The sequence below is a fragment of the Phyllostomus discolor genome, chromosome 6 (assembly GCF_004126475.2).
Source record: "Phyllostomus discolor isolate MPI-MPIP mPhyDis1 chromosome 6, mPhyDis1.pri.v3, whole genome shotgun sequence".
In the NCBI taxonomy this organism is placed as follows: Eukaryota; Metazoa; Chordata; class Mammalia; order Chiroptera; family Phyllostomidae; genus Phyllostomus; species Phyllostomus discolor.
In genome coordinates this window covers 50,305,451-50,319,624 of record NC_040908.2, presented here as the reverse complement: position 1 = coordinate 50,319,624, position 14,174 = coordinate 50,305,451, and the positions used below count along the sequence as shown (strand labels likewise).

Here is a 14,174-nt window from a genome sequence, read left to right as displayed (position 1 = left end):
AAACATGAGGAGAGGCCTAAAAACCTCCAGGACAACTTTAAACATTCTAACACCTGAATCACAGGGATGCCAGAAGGAGAAGAGGAAGAGCAAGAAATCGAAAGCTTATTTGAAATCATAATGAAGGAGAACTTCCCCAATCTGGCAAAGGAAATAGACTTACAGGAAATCCAGGAAGCTCAGAGAGTCCCAAAGAAGTTGGACTCAAGGAAGCACACACCAAGGCACATCATCATTATATTACCCAAGATTCAAGAGAAGGAGAGAATCTTAAAAGCAGCAAGAGGAACAGAGACAGTTACCTACAAAGGAGTTCCCATAAGACTAGCAGCTGATTTTTCAAAAGAAACCTTGCAGGCAAGAAGGAGCTGGCAAGAAGTGTTCACAGTTGTGAAAGGCAAGGACCTACATCCAAGATTACTCTATCCAGCAAAGCTTTCATTTAGAATGGAAGGGCAGATAAAGTGCTTCCCAGATAAGGTCAAGTTAAAGGAGTTCATCATCACCAAGTCCTTATTATATGAAATGTTAAGGGAACTTATCTAAGAAAAGGAAGATGATCAAAAATATGAACAGTAAAATGACAACAAACTGACAACTATCAATAACTGAACCTTAAAAATAAAAAACAAAAAGAAACTTAGCAAACAACTAGAACAAGAACAGAATCACAGAAATGGAGATCACATGGAAGGTTATCAGTGTGGGGGGAGGGGTAGAATGGGGGAAAAGGTACAGAGAATAAGAAGCATAAATGGTACAAAATACATAGGTACAGAGAATAAGAAGCATAAATGGTACAAAATAGATAGGGGAGGTTGAGAATAATATGGGAAATGTAGAAGCCAGAGAACTTGTATGTATGACCCACGGACATGAACTGAGGAGGTGGGGGGAATGTCAGTGGGGGTGGTGCAGGGCAGAGAGGAATAAAGGGGAGAAAAAGTGGGACAACTGTAATAGCATAATCGATAAAAGATACTTAATAAAAATTGTAACATATGGCCTTATTCAAAGGACTATGGAGGAAACCACCAGGTACAGGAAGCAAAAAAGGAATGCAACAGCTAAGCAGAAAACTAAGCTTTGTGGTTACCAAACCTGGGGGTCTGCAGGTGGTGATCCTGATACTGAGGCAAATATAGGACACCAGCCTGTGCAAGGCAGTGGGCAAGACCAGTCCCCCCTGCAGAAACTAGGCTCCAGAGGGCTGTATCACACATTAAATGGGGGTTGGGAAGGCAGTTTTGTGACTCAAGGCATTGGAACAAAGGTAAAATATTATACCACACAAAACATGCCCATGACTATCTTGATTCCTGTGGCCCTAGCAGAGGCAGTGAACATGGAGCCCAACCTATAGCATTCCTACAGTCAATGACCCCTCTGAGATGGGCTGGCAGTAACAAATGGCAAACAACAGGAAGATAGATGAAAGAAAGAGGAGAGCAACAAGAAAAGAGGGCTAGAGAACAATTTGAAATAGAATGTATAATAAAAAACATTTAAAGTGTGTAAAGAGATCAAACATACCGAAAGAGAACATTCAACACATGCAGATTTGCAGAAGAACCTAATGTAAATTCTAGAATTGAAAAAGTTTATTCACTGGAATACAACTTAATCGATGAATTAAGCAGTGTGATTAGACACAGATGAAGATGAAATACATGAACTGGAATAGAGATATGAGGAAATCCTACCCCCTAATCAAAAGACCAGACCCAGATTTTTTTCACCTAAGTTTTACTAGACTTTAAGGGACAGATGGCCATTACCTGATATGGGTCCAGGTATTTTAGCTATAAGCATCTTTGTCATAAATACCTTTGACATAGCATTTTCACTGCAAACATCTTTGGTTTGTGACCGTTTGATGTGCATCTGGCAGACTTAATGCACTTAAGCTAGCTGTCAGTTTCATTTGTTCATTGGCAAAGTTCTTGCAGTTACTTCTCTTTTTATATTATGTATAAACCTTAGCCCTCATAATGGCCTATCCGGTGACAAGTAGACATAGTGGTTTTAAAACAGTGAACAATAACAACTACTGTGAAGCCAAATTGCATATTATACTAGAAGATCATCACATAGTTTTTCAATCCTTCAATGAACACTGTCATCTTTCCCACCCATCAAAATCTGAATTTGCCAAGCCATGGCAAATATAAAAGAGGCAGTTACTAATCCACAGTCTTCAAGAGCATTAATGATCAATTCTTTAGTTGGAAACTCATACCTCTTTTAAAGAAGTAAAAAATTACAACAAAATAAAGAAAAACTGCTATGCCAAACAAGAAGATGAAACAAGGGGAAAAAAGTGTAATATTGTGAACAAAAGACTTTGAAGACAGTGTATTTTTATTTTTCACAATAAGGTTGTTGTGATTTTGCTATTTTTCATTTTCATTATGTATTTTAGGATTTCCCTTTTTAATTTTTCATTATTTTATCTTTTATGGTGAAATTGCTGCAGGCCAATTAATGTTTACAGCAAAGGTGTCTACAACTGACATGCTGCTGGAGAGAACACCAGACCCTGGGAGCAAACCTCCCAGGAAGAGAATCCTAGCTCTGTCTTAAAGCTGGGTGATCATGGCATGTTATCAGACAGTCTCACGCCTCTGCTTCTCTATCTGTAAAATGAGTATGACAGTAATAGCACCTCTATTGTGAATTGTTGTGAGGTTTAATGTGGGAAGTAGAGCACAGGACAGGACCTGACACACAGTAACCGTCAGTCAGTGTCGGCTGCCAGTATTGATTTGTTATTATTATTATCACTATTATTTAGTGGAGCAGGAACTGAGTATTATAAAGACATTAATTGTCATCAAATTAATATTTAGTTTCAATACAATCCAATGGGACTTTTTAAGTTAACAGAATAATTCTGAAGTTTATATGGAAGAATAAACATTTGAGAATAGCCAAGAAAAATGTGGAAACTTGCCCTGGCTGATTTTAAGATGCATAAAAGAGTCCTAGCCAATTTTAAGATGTATAAAAAGTAATTGAAACAATGGATGGCTGGTGCCACAAAAGGCAAACTGAACATTAGAATAGGAAAAGCAAAGGCCATAAACGGAGCCAAATACCTATTAGTGTAGCATAAAATAAAGTTACCTTTCTAATGGGGGTGGGGAAGAGCATATTATTTAAAAAATGGTGTTGAGAAAACTGGCTAACCACTTGGAAAAACAATTAAGTTTATTTTTAATCTCACACCTTAAATCTAAACAAATTCCAGATGAAAAATTTAAGTGTCAATATGAAACTATGAAATTTATAGAAAGAAACAAAAATATTTACATAACACTGAAGGGAGATACCATAAAGGAAAAATTTGATAGTTTGAGTACACATTTTATATTTTCCTATTACCCTGTGTGCAAAATCTAAAGGAAAAATAGAACACTGTCAAAATTATTTATAAGACATGTAACAAACAAAGGGCCAATAACCTTCATACATAGACAGCTCTTAAAAATCAGTAAAAAAAAAAAAAGTGACCATATCAATGCGTGAAAGATATGAAAAGGAAACTTACAAGAAAAACAATGGTCAATAAGCATATGAAAAATGCTATTTTAACCAAGGAAAGGCAAACTGAAATAATCTATCAAACTAACAAAAATTAACAAAAATACAATGCCCAGAACAGGCTAACAGGTAGGGGAACAAGTGTTATTTTTCATCATTAGTGAGGGACCATTAAATCTTTTAGAAGTCAATTCTTAAAATGAGTCTGCTTTTATACAATTCTGTTTTTATATATCTCTGACTCAGAATTTCAATTTCAACTTCATCAAGAGGAAATAATTGGGAATGTTTACAAAGACTTGACTACAAGATGTTCACCATAATATTGCTTACGATAGCAAAAGAGAGCAAAAGAGAGGAGGAAGGGAGGAAGGCAGGAAGGAACAAATGAACTAAAGCATCTAAAGGGTAACAACAAATGTTTTACAATAGGTAATTTGTTATATAAATTATGCTTTATTCCTAAACAATTAAAGAATGTGGCAAAAAATAATAATTACTGATGTGGGAAAATGTTAATGATGTAGATTTGTGTATTAAAATAAGTTGCAAAAGAGACACCCATCAAAATGTTAATAGTAGTTACCTCTGAATGCGACCACTCTTAACTTTTACTTACTTTCTTCTATCTGTATTTTCTAAGATTTCTAAAGTCGCATACCCTTGTGTAATAAGAAAAAACCCTATGACAGTTATTTAAAATTTAATTTTAAAATTGTTGTTAATTATTTAGTACTAGCATACATCTTAAGTTAGCAGATGGCTGGTTCTCTAATGACCAAGCTGAAATCACTCCTGGCCAAAAAAATCTCTTGGAAACCTTCACACAAATTTTATTTATTCTGGCGGCACTTTTCCTACTCCAGTATTCAGTATATTGTGCCAAGTAAAGATCCACTTTCAATTGGAAATCCATTTGTGGAGAGATTAGAATACTAAAAAGGAGACACTGGGGTATGATGAGCTGAGAAATGATCCATCTTAATCAACAGTAAATTTTAAAAAGTGGACCTTTGACTAATGCAATAATGAAAAACTTGCTGGACTATCCTGGTGTTGTGTGGAGACATATGAGGTACAACCATAAACAAAAGAAACTGGTTTTTAACAAACTCACTAAAATTCAATCTATAAGCCATGTGAGATATCAGCTTCCTGGATTTACAGATACACTCCTTTTCTGATGCAAAATTTCATTTCCCAGCTTGATCTCCAACTGCATTCACTAGGCTTGGCCTCTGTTTGTGTTCCCTCTCAAAGGGTGAAACTTTGCCCCCTTTGAAGAGAGTTTTCAAACTCTCTTGAGCATTAGTCATGAAGGCAGTTCTAAGAGTTCCAAAGAGGGGCTTAGCTTCCCAGGGGAATGAGACAGCCCTCACTTGAATGGAGAAGTCCCAGTGTGTTGTTTTTTAAAACCTGCCCAATTATCCAGAAACTATACTTTATCTTAGAACACATGTGGGCCCAGGCTGCTGTGGGCACCCTTAAGGAGATCATTGAAGTGCACGGTGGCAGATGAGGGAGACAGAGGAAAGGAGGACATAAAACTCCCAACAAAAGCCCATTGTTTTCCTTTCTCACTGGTTAGAGTGTAACACTATTGGTCATAGGTACTTAGTGCAATTTGGAGGCATCCCTGGGAGTCTGATATCATATGAAGGTGATGGATGGAATGTCACTTTGTGCAAGTCAGAATGAAGAGACACTTGGACCATCTCATCTTGTGGTTCTTACTTGGACCGTACAACAGAATCACAGGGGAGCTTCATCCTAGTGATAGCAGCCACTGATTGAGGAGCACCTACCCTGTGCCCTCCTCCACCTATGTCATTCCATCCTCACGGCATCCTATTGAAGGAAGAGTTACTTGTATCCGCATTTTGCTGACAAGGGAACTGAAAATCAGAAAGATGACGTACCCAAGGTCACCCAGATGGCCAGAGGTAGAAGCCGTTTGGACCCCAGGCGGTCTACTCCCGAGGCTTTTGACCTCTTCTCTACACTGCTTCCAAAACATAGATACCTACAGATCCTTGGGTCCCCTGACCTTGAATACCCATGTCACTATGAGCTTTGGTCCCCTACCGGGCCCTCTTATTTTGCAAACAGGAACCTCAGCTCACAAAGATTTAGCTACTTGCCCAAGGTCACAGAGCACATTAGAATAGAGACTTGAATCCAGATTCAAGCAAAAGGCCCTGAACCAGGGAAGAGCCCCAGCCCACACTGACTTCATGTCAGTGCATGCAGCTGGCTGTGTGATCACAGGTGGGGCTCCTCTTCTGAGGGGCCCCTCTTTCTTCAACTTTAGGAGCTTCCCATGTGTCTGGGGGTGTCTCTCCTTTGCTTCGCCTTGCAGAGGGAGCTCTGGTTTTGCCCAGTCATTTCTGAAGTGACTCCTGAAGAGACTGTATCAGTTCATGTTCCCAGACAGAACTATAGATAATTGGAAATTTATTGCAGTTTTGCTTGGTCAGACAAAAGCTTCTATGATCTGGGAAGGATTAGGGATAAAAGGGGAATTGTCATCAGAGATAATTAGGTAGTGAAGATTTTCATTTGGGAGCAAAAGAACTTTTTTCAGGGGGGTGAGTTTACATCGTCCAAAGTTATCTGCAACAGTGCCTGGTAGAGTCACCCTTGATGGTGCTCCTGCTCTACCAAGCATGTAATTGCCTCCAAGCAAAAATGGTAGGCCCCATGCAGGCAGACACTGGCCAGCAATGTGCTTGTTTGAAGCATGGCTGGGGAGAGCTTTGCTTGTGAACTTCCCTGAAACTTCTTTTCCCCCAGCCCTGCTGCCCTGATAGGGAAAGCTGAATGCCCCTCTACCTCTGCACCACATAGCTGGACTTTCAAGGGCCATTCCTTTCCTCATATATTAATGTTTCTTTATCATGTCAGTAGGTTGGTGGTGGAGAAAGTGATTAACACAGAGATGGGCCAGACTTGTGGGAACTCCAGCCAATATAGGCTAATAATCTATGCCCCCTTATAAGTGATGTTCTTTAAGTATTTGCTCAACATTCATTTAGAAGAAAGGTTGGGGGCTGCTGAAAGAACAGAAGAAAAAGGGTGCTACCTGTGATTTTCTTCTCCGTGCAATTCAGCTCTGGCCCTTAATGTGCATATGACAGCCAATTTGTGACATCCACTGACACACTGATACTCAAGTGTGTACATGGGGTCTCCATCCTATCCTCCTCTTAGTTCCTGTGTAGGTTTGTGTTCTTTAAGAGCAATCAGTGTTTGCCTAGTTCATGGCCATGATTGCTTGGGAGGTTTTAGTCATTTTGTAGACTTGCCCCTTGATCCCAATTCCAAAGGTAAAATCCTTCCAAACCTAATTGTGCACAGCTGCAAGAGTTCGTGTGTCAGGAGACAAATACCTTGTGCATGAATCCTGATTATTTTCAACCAAGTCAAAACAAAGCTTTAAAAAATATATTTATCCTTAGTAAATTACAGCTGTCTTGAGTATGCCACTTATTCTGACCTCAAGCTTAAAAAATTGTTAAAGGTTGATGTTTTGCTCAGAAGATAATTTGTAAGTTTTATAAATGTCAACAGTCAAGAATTTCTTGGTGTAGATTTGTTTAGAGGATAAAGCATTTTGCAAGTGCCCTGAGCCCTATTACCTTCATCTAGTTCCCTTGTCATACTTAGAACCGCCCTTATTAACTTCAGATGAAGGTGAAGGCCAAACATCATACATTTTGTGTAATATGATTCCAATATGTAAAACATAATAATATGCATGGAAAAATATGAGTAATGTACACCAAAGCATTAACAGTGTTTATCACTGGAAATTAGGATTACCAAGGATTTCATTTCTTTTTGTATACTTCTCGGTATTCCTCAGACTCCTCTCACTAAGCATGTATTACTGTATAATTAATAAAAATAATAGAAACTATGAGAAGCCAAACTAGTTGTACTGAGGACCAGTCCTGAAAGCTGGTGTGCCCAGAACCACGGGGGTCACAACCTTGTGTGGGACTGGGGAATGTATAAACCCCAAAAAGATAATCCAAAACCTGTCAGGGCTGTTGGATCTCGTCTCATGCTCCTCTGGGGACAGACTCCTGGTCCATCACCTTTTCCTTCTCTCCTGAGGCCACGATGTAATCTTGATCCTCATGTACACAGTGACCAACACAACCTACTTCATTTTCTTCTAAGAGTGTGCCCACCTGAGTCCTATATACTGCTGTTCGTAGGTAAGGTGTTCTGACTCTACAGCCTTCCCACCTATAGCATCTCAGAACCTCAGCAGCAATCAAAGCCCCTATTCTGGGGTGCTCTGTTTCAGTTATAAAGCCCCACCCAGCAGAGTGGCTCAGGTCCTATGCCACCTATCTAGGTGAACCATTGAGACTCACGTGGAGGAATTTACCGGGAAACACGGTTCCTTACTCCAACCAGGGGTCTTTCAATGGCCCTCGAGCTATTATGCCCTCTCTCTTTTCTACCCATCATCCTATAACACTACTGAACTTTCCTGTAAGTTCTACTAGTATCATGACAGCTGTAAACCACCCTAATATCTATAGGATCCTCTACAAGGGGCCAAAAATATTATAAAAAGCCACAATAGACATGATACCAAGATTTCTAACTCCAACACTTGACATTTTGGGCCAGGTAACTCTTTGTTAAGGAGAGAGGGATGCCCTGTGCATTGAAGGATATTTAACACAATCCCTGGTGTCTGTTCACTAAATGCAAATAGCATCCTCCCCGAGTTTGACAACCAAAACTGCCTCAGACATGGCCAGTTGTTCCCTAAGGAATAAAATCACCCCCATTTGAGAACCACTGCACTATATACATGTCCACAGATCCTTTTTTGGATAGATGACTTTCTTCTTATCACACCTATACCATATAGCCCTGACACAACCCAGTTGATAAGCTACAAGACTTACTCCATTTGCACACACATTCACAGCTTGTGTTTCACAGGTGCTTCAGACAAAGAGCCCAGCAGTACCCCACTTTAGTGGTAACAGTTGACATATGTCAAGTGCTTATTAAGTGTTGAGCATTTGGTCATATCACCTCATTAAACTTTACAACCACCTATGAAATTGGTATGGTTCCCATGGTACAGGTGAGAACTCTAGGTTATGGACAGGGCTACATAGCCAATGGGTAGCAGAGCCATGATAGAACCCAGACTCTTAATGTACTCATTGTTCTTCACCCTTCCCCAACCTGCTTCAGAGAACAAGAAGGGAAACCAAGAGACGTATCCCAGATACCTATAACAAACAGGAACTAGTGAAATACTTAGGTATATAGGCCAGGGAACTTAGCTGGAACCTGTTTGCCAAGCCCATCACTTAACCTCATAGTCACTAACCAGTAAGGGCTTCTGATGAAACTGCGCAACAACTCCAGGCCAGGGAAGGGGTGTGTAGGTGTGGTCCTATCTAAGGAAAGGGATGGTGGCCAGCTTGGTTCTGCCACATCACAGGCATCCTTCTGGCTTCTGCTTCTTCCCCTCATGAGAGGGGAGACATTACAGTGGATATGCTATGTTCTAAGCATTGTTCCCGACTTGGCCCCACCCACCTGCACAGCATTGCCATCTCTTCCCATTCTGTTTTGACCTTATTTCTCATTGCTCTAAACTCAGAACCACTCTGTAGCCTTTCCAAGTAGAAGTCATTCTTTCTACTTTCAAAATCTCTGCTTTGTCCCCTGATATAGAGTTTAATATCTTCTAACGAAATCATCCACAGCCTTATTATCTCACCATGTATGAAAATCTCCTAGCCCAGGGCCTGACACATAGTACATGCCCAATAAGTGTTAGTTCCTTTCTACCCTAAGCAGTAGATCCCTTTTTGCTTTACAGTAAAACCCTCACATTTGTGAATTGTCATTGCAGGAGCCCCAGTAGAAAAATCACCTCTTTTCTGGCTGGGCCTCCAGAAATGTCAACCCAGAAGCTCTGAATTGCACCCACCTGCAGTCTTGCTGAATAACATTTTATTTCAGGTTTTTGTACAGTATCTGAAAAGCTTAACTTTTTTATAAAGCTGGCTACTTTTGAAGTCAGTGAAAAAGTAGAAACATCCAGCCTAACCCTAGACTGTCTGTTCTCATTCAGAGACACATTCCCAAACCAGCTGATAATTTGGTGCTGAACAGTTATCCTTGGCTCAAGGATGCCGTGAAAATGCTCCCTCAACCCAGGGGAGATAGGCAGAAAAAACAGGGTGAGCTCATTTAGTCCCTAACCTCCACTATTTTGTTCACAGTAGGAATGTAAACTCTATTTTGGAGCTTACATCAGCTTTTGGAGGGTTTTAACAAGCTCCCCCAGATAAAACTAAGGGTTATTTTTCTTTTCCTTTTGGTCAGAAATAAATATTTATGTCAAGAAAAGATTGCCAAGACTTGGAAAGTATTTGAATTATTTAATCATCCCTATAAAAGGATTCACTGTGATTGGTGTTTAAATTGGCTAATGAATTTTAATCCTGGTTTTATCCCAAATCCATTAGACAGTTACCAACTACACTGAAGAATTCTGGGAACTTCTTTACTAGTCTGAAAAGAATGACATGGATCCAAGGTCAAAACCTGAGAATGTACACATTTGACTGTATGGTTCTGGAACATGGGTTCATTATAGCAGATCAAGGCCTGAACCTCTTCACAGGATTTTTCAACCCTGGCCCCTTCTCATGGGAGACATGCCTCCTACTCTTATCCCACTTTGCCCTTGGAGACTCTTGGACATTTGCCTCCAAAGTGGTCAAGTGTAAATAGACTCAGCTCTAGGGTGCTTCAGGCTATGTCCTAAAACAAGCTGTGACATTATGACAATATAAAATGCTAACTAGTTTAAATTACATCTGTAAAAAAAAAACAACAACAACGCACAACTACCTGGGTTGACCATGGGCAAGTTGTTTCAACAAAACATGGGTTTGAATTTGAGCTCTGACTCAATTAACTAACCTCTCAGAGGCTGTTTCCCAAGTTGTAAATAGAAAATAATGAAACCACAGGTATATGGTGTTAGACAAAATCTGCATAAATATAGATATAGATACAGATATGAATATAGATATAGACATAATGTGTAGATATAGATGTATGTGTGTATGGTGTGTATATATGTACATACACACATTCACTAAAACTTATTATTTTCCTAGGGATCTGTAATGCCTAAAAAGATGGTAGTTGATAGAACAAGTAATTAAGTAATTAAAGATTTTGAAAATTTTCATCTTTAATTCCCCTGATTTTAGAGCACACATTCACATAGGCTATTTTAAAGGTGTGGATGATCATGTAATAATGTGGAATGAGACTGACTGAATGTTTATTAAGTGCCGAGTAACGTGGTCTGCACTTGCATGCACTCTTACTTACTCCCCACACAGCCTTGTGCAATGATGTCATGGTGACAGTTTACAGAAGAAGAGCTTGTTCCCAGTCACTCACTAGTAAAAAGACCTGGGATTTGAACCTGCGTCTGCTTGACTCTGAAGTGTACCCTGCCCTGTTCTGAGCCTTCTGTACTCATTCTCAGGGATGCCTAGCTCTCAAACTTAGGGTGCTTGTCAGTTTGGCATAATGACATTCATTGTTCCCCCAATTCCTTATTTAAATCAAGCTGTTTGATTACCAGACTCTTGTAGACAAATGCTTTAGATTAACCTGTCATGATTATGCACCAAATTCTGAATATCTTTGGTAAAGGCAAAGAAACCTATATTTACACAGCATCTAAAAATTCCCTTAACTTCTGGTTTCAAACTCCTGCCCCTCCCTAATTTTCTCCCAATTGCACACAAGCCAAGTGGCTGGTCTTAGCTCCTGGTCCCCATTCCCTCTGCCCACTCAGTGCTAACGCACAGTGAAATAGCTGCCTGGTGGACAGAGGAGCTAAGGCCTCAGTCGTCCTCAGAGTAGATCGTGGCCCCATAAACATCACAACACCACTGGCATTGGCAGGGGTGGTGGTGAGGTTGGCCTGGCACCTGAACCAAACGTGGCCCTGCTGAGAAGGAAGGCTTTGTGCCCTGCTTCCCAAGTGGACGTTCCAGGAAGGAGTCAGATGATCTGCGTTATGGAAACCAAATGGCCCTCCTTTGTTTAGAGAGAGAGGGAAAAAAAGTCACTCATTTTTGTGGTAAAGTGAAAACAGGCTCCAAACCAAACAATCCCTCTCTAAGCAGAAAATGCCAGCTCCCCAGAGCAGGCCCACAGCCTCAGAGGCTGATAAACTGATGGAAGGCCCTGTCAAGCCTGTCCTATAGTCCCGGGCAAGTCCTCAGTCCTCCCAGCCAGACTTTCCTCTGTTTTGCTCCAGAAACATTTAGACTCCAAGGCAGGACAGGAACGTAAAAAGAAGGAGAAAGAGAAGTGTCTACTTGACTAGGCTAATTTCGTCCTTTCTCTTCTTTCCGGTTGGGATGGAGGGAAGGGAGAGCTGCTGTACAGAGAAAGCCCGGGGAAATGAGGTGGGCACACACACAGCACGTGGGCACGCTGGGCCCTCAGGTGTCCCCGGCATGTCACTGCAGTGCACTGACTCAGAGCGAGCTCCTCAGTGGGACCCAGCTCTCCCTGCAGAACGCAGCAGGGAGTCACGAGGCCTGCTGTGGCCGCTCTGTGGCTGCTCCATTGCTCTGTGGGCAGGCTTCACGCACAGAGAGCCGCACTCCCAGGTATCACTAGTGCATGTAAAGTAGGATAAGCCATGGCCCAAAGAAAACAAATATAGGTTCTAGTGAGCCACGCCTATTCCAATGTCAGTTTATTCTCTAATACAAACCTTTCCTGGAATGGAGAGGCTTTTGGCAAGGAAAGAATAATGGAGAATTTAGTTCTAGTCCTGGCTTTGCCTCTGACTTGCTGTGCTACCACGGGTCACTGTTGCCTCTGAGCCTCTATTTTGCATCTGGAAAATGAGCCTAATTAACCCTGTCTTAGTTCACAAGGTCATTGTGAGAAGGAGGTAAAGCAGGGCTCTTACTTATCAAGAGATGGGAACCAGACTGCCTAGATAGGGACCCAAGCTCCCCTTTGTAACATTGAGCAAGTTTCTTCATCTCTCTATGTCTGCTCCTTGCCTTTAACATGAAGGGGAATAATATTCTTCTGATAGCACTCTAGAAGGTTAAATTTGGTTATGTGATGTATGCGAAGCACTTAGAGAGCACCAACACACAGCCTGCCCCTAGGAGTATCACTGTCATTATTGTTATCACAGATGAGAAAATGTCTTGAAAATAATAAGTCAGTTCAGGCATTGGATGGCCCACCACTGTCATCCTAAGAGTCATAATTTTACTCACTACACCCTCACTATTCCAGCAACATTCCATAATCTGCCAATGCTAATTCCAAATTTGAGGGGAACCTGCAATAGCTTCCTATTGATTTTTTTCTTTAGAAAAAAAATTACCCAAAGTCCTGTCATGGTCTACAAGGCGTGGTCACACCTGGTCCTGCTGCCTTTTCTAGCCTCAGGCTGAGCCATTGTCTTACTCAAATTCTACTGCCTTGTTGGCCCTCTTTCAGCTCCCCAAAGATCTGGGCTCCTTCCTGCCCCCAGCAAGTTTTTTTCTAAAAACCTGAAACCTTCTTTTCATAGTTAATAGACCTAACCCCAAATCCTTCAGTCTAACTCAAATAATTTAGACCAAACTTCTTCCTCTACTGATCTTTTCAAATCCTACCTATGTCCTACCCTGGAACGTACTTTGGCTTGCTCTGTCTTTGCTCATGCCATTCCTCCCACCAGAAATGCGTCTTTCCCATCTCTGGACAGAAGCACAGCCCAGGTTTGGTGTCCTCTGTGACCTCACAATGTCACCCACCTAAAGGGAGTTCCCTTGTCTTCCAAAGCCAAGTGTGATTGTAGCTTAGTTGCTTCTTGTGTTTGTCAGCGAACTTTTTCCATGAATACACTTTTCTCTCAAGTTAGACTTAGACATGAAGCTCCCTGAATTCCAGTCTAATATTTTCTCATTTCTCCTCAGTTATGTCTGGTCTATGGTAAGAACTTAGTCTCTATTTGCTCACTGATTGACTCAACTGGACATACAGAGTCAGGGGATAATATTCAGGCAGGGAACCTTGAGTTCACTCTGCTGAATTTTCCAGCTCAAGACAAGTCTCTGTTTCAGAGAGTTATTGCTTTTCTAGTGTCCTGCAGAATTTGGCTCATGGTCTGTAGGAGTCACTGAATTTGAAGTTATAAATTTGCCTTGCTCCTCTTAATCCAGTGACTTCCTTTTTACAGATGAGAAGCCCTTTGCCGTGGAAGATACTTATTTGCTTTGCCCAGCACCAATCTTAAAAGAAGTCGGCATGTAAGTTTCCACCAGCAACTGAACCTGGGGAGGAGGTAGAGGAAACAAAAAGAAAGAAGCATCTCTTTTCATTGTCATAATGGGGCCTTTCCCTAGACTCCTCCAAGGAATGATGATAAACAATATTTATAGTTTATCATCTGGAGCCAGGCACCAGAGTAAATGTTTTCCAAAGGGTATCTCACTTCAGGCTCCCAAGTTCCTGACAAGCAAGATACTCACATCTTCCCAGTTCCACAGATGTGAAATCTATGGCCGAGGGATTTTAAGCAGTTTGCCTAA

At 41.0% G+C, this 14,174-nt stretch overlaps 1 protein-coding gene across 1 annotated transcript in view; it reads left to right on the top strand.

The window, feature by feature from the left end:
- The window catches only part of ANTXR1 (ANTXR cell adhesion molecule 1), a 230,344-nt gene that overhangs the window by 94,919 nt on the left and 121,251 nt on the right, over positions 1-14,174 (top strand). Inside the window, exon 11 of the mRNA XM_028514747.2 lies at positions 13,823-13,892. Within this exon, the coding sequence (XP_028370548.1) occupies positions 13,823-13,892 (70 nt within the window). The remainder of the gene's footprint in view (positions 1-13,822; positions 13,893-14,174) is intronic.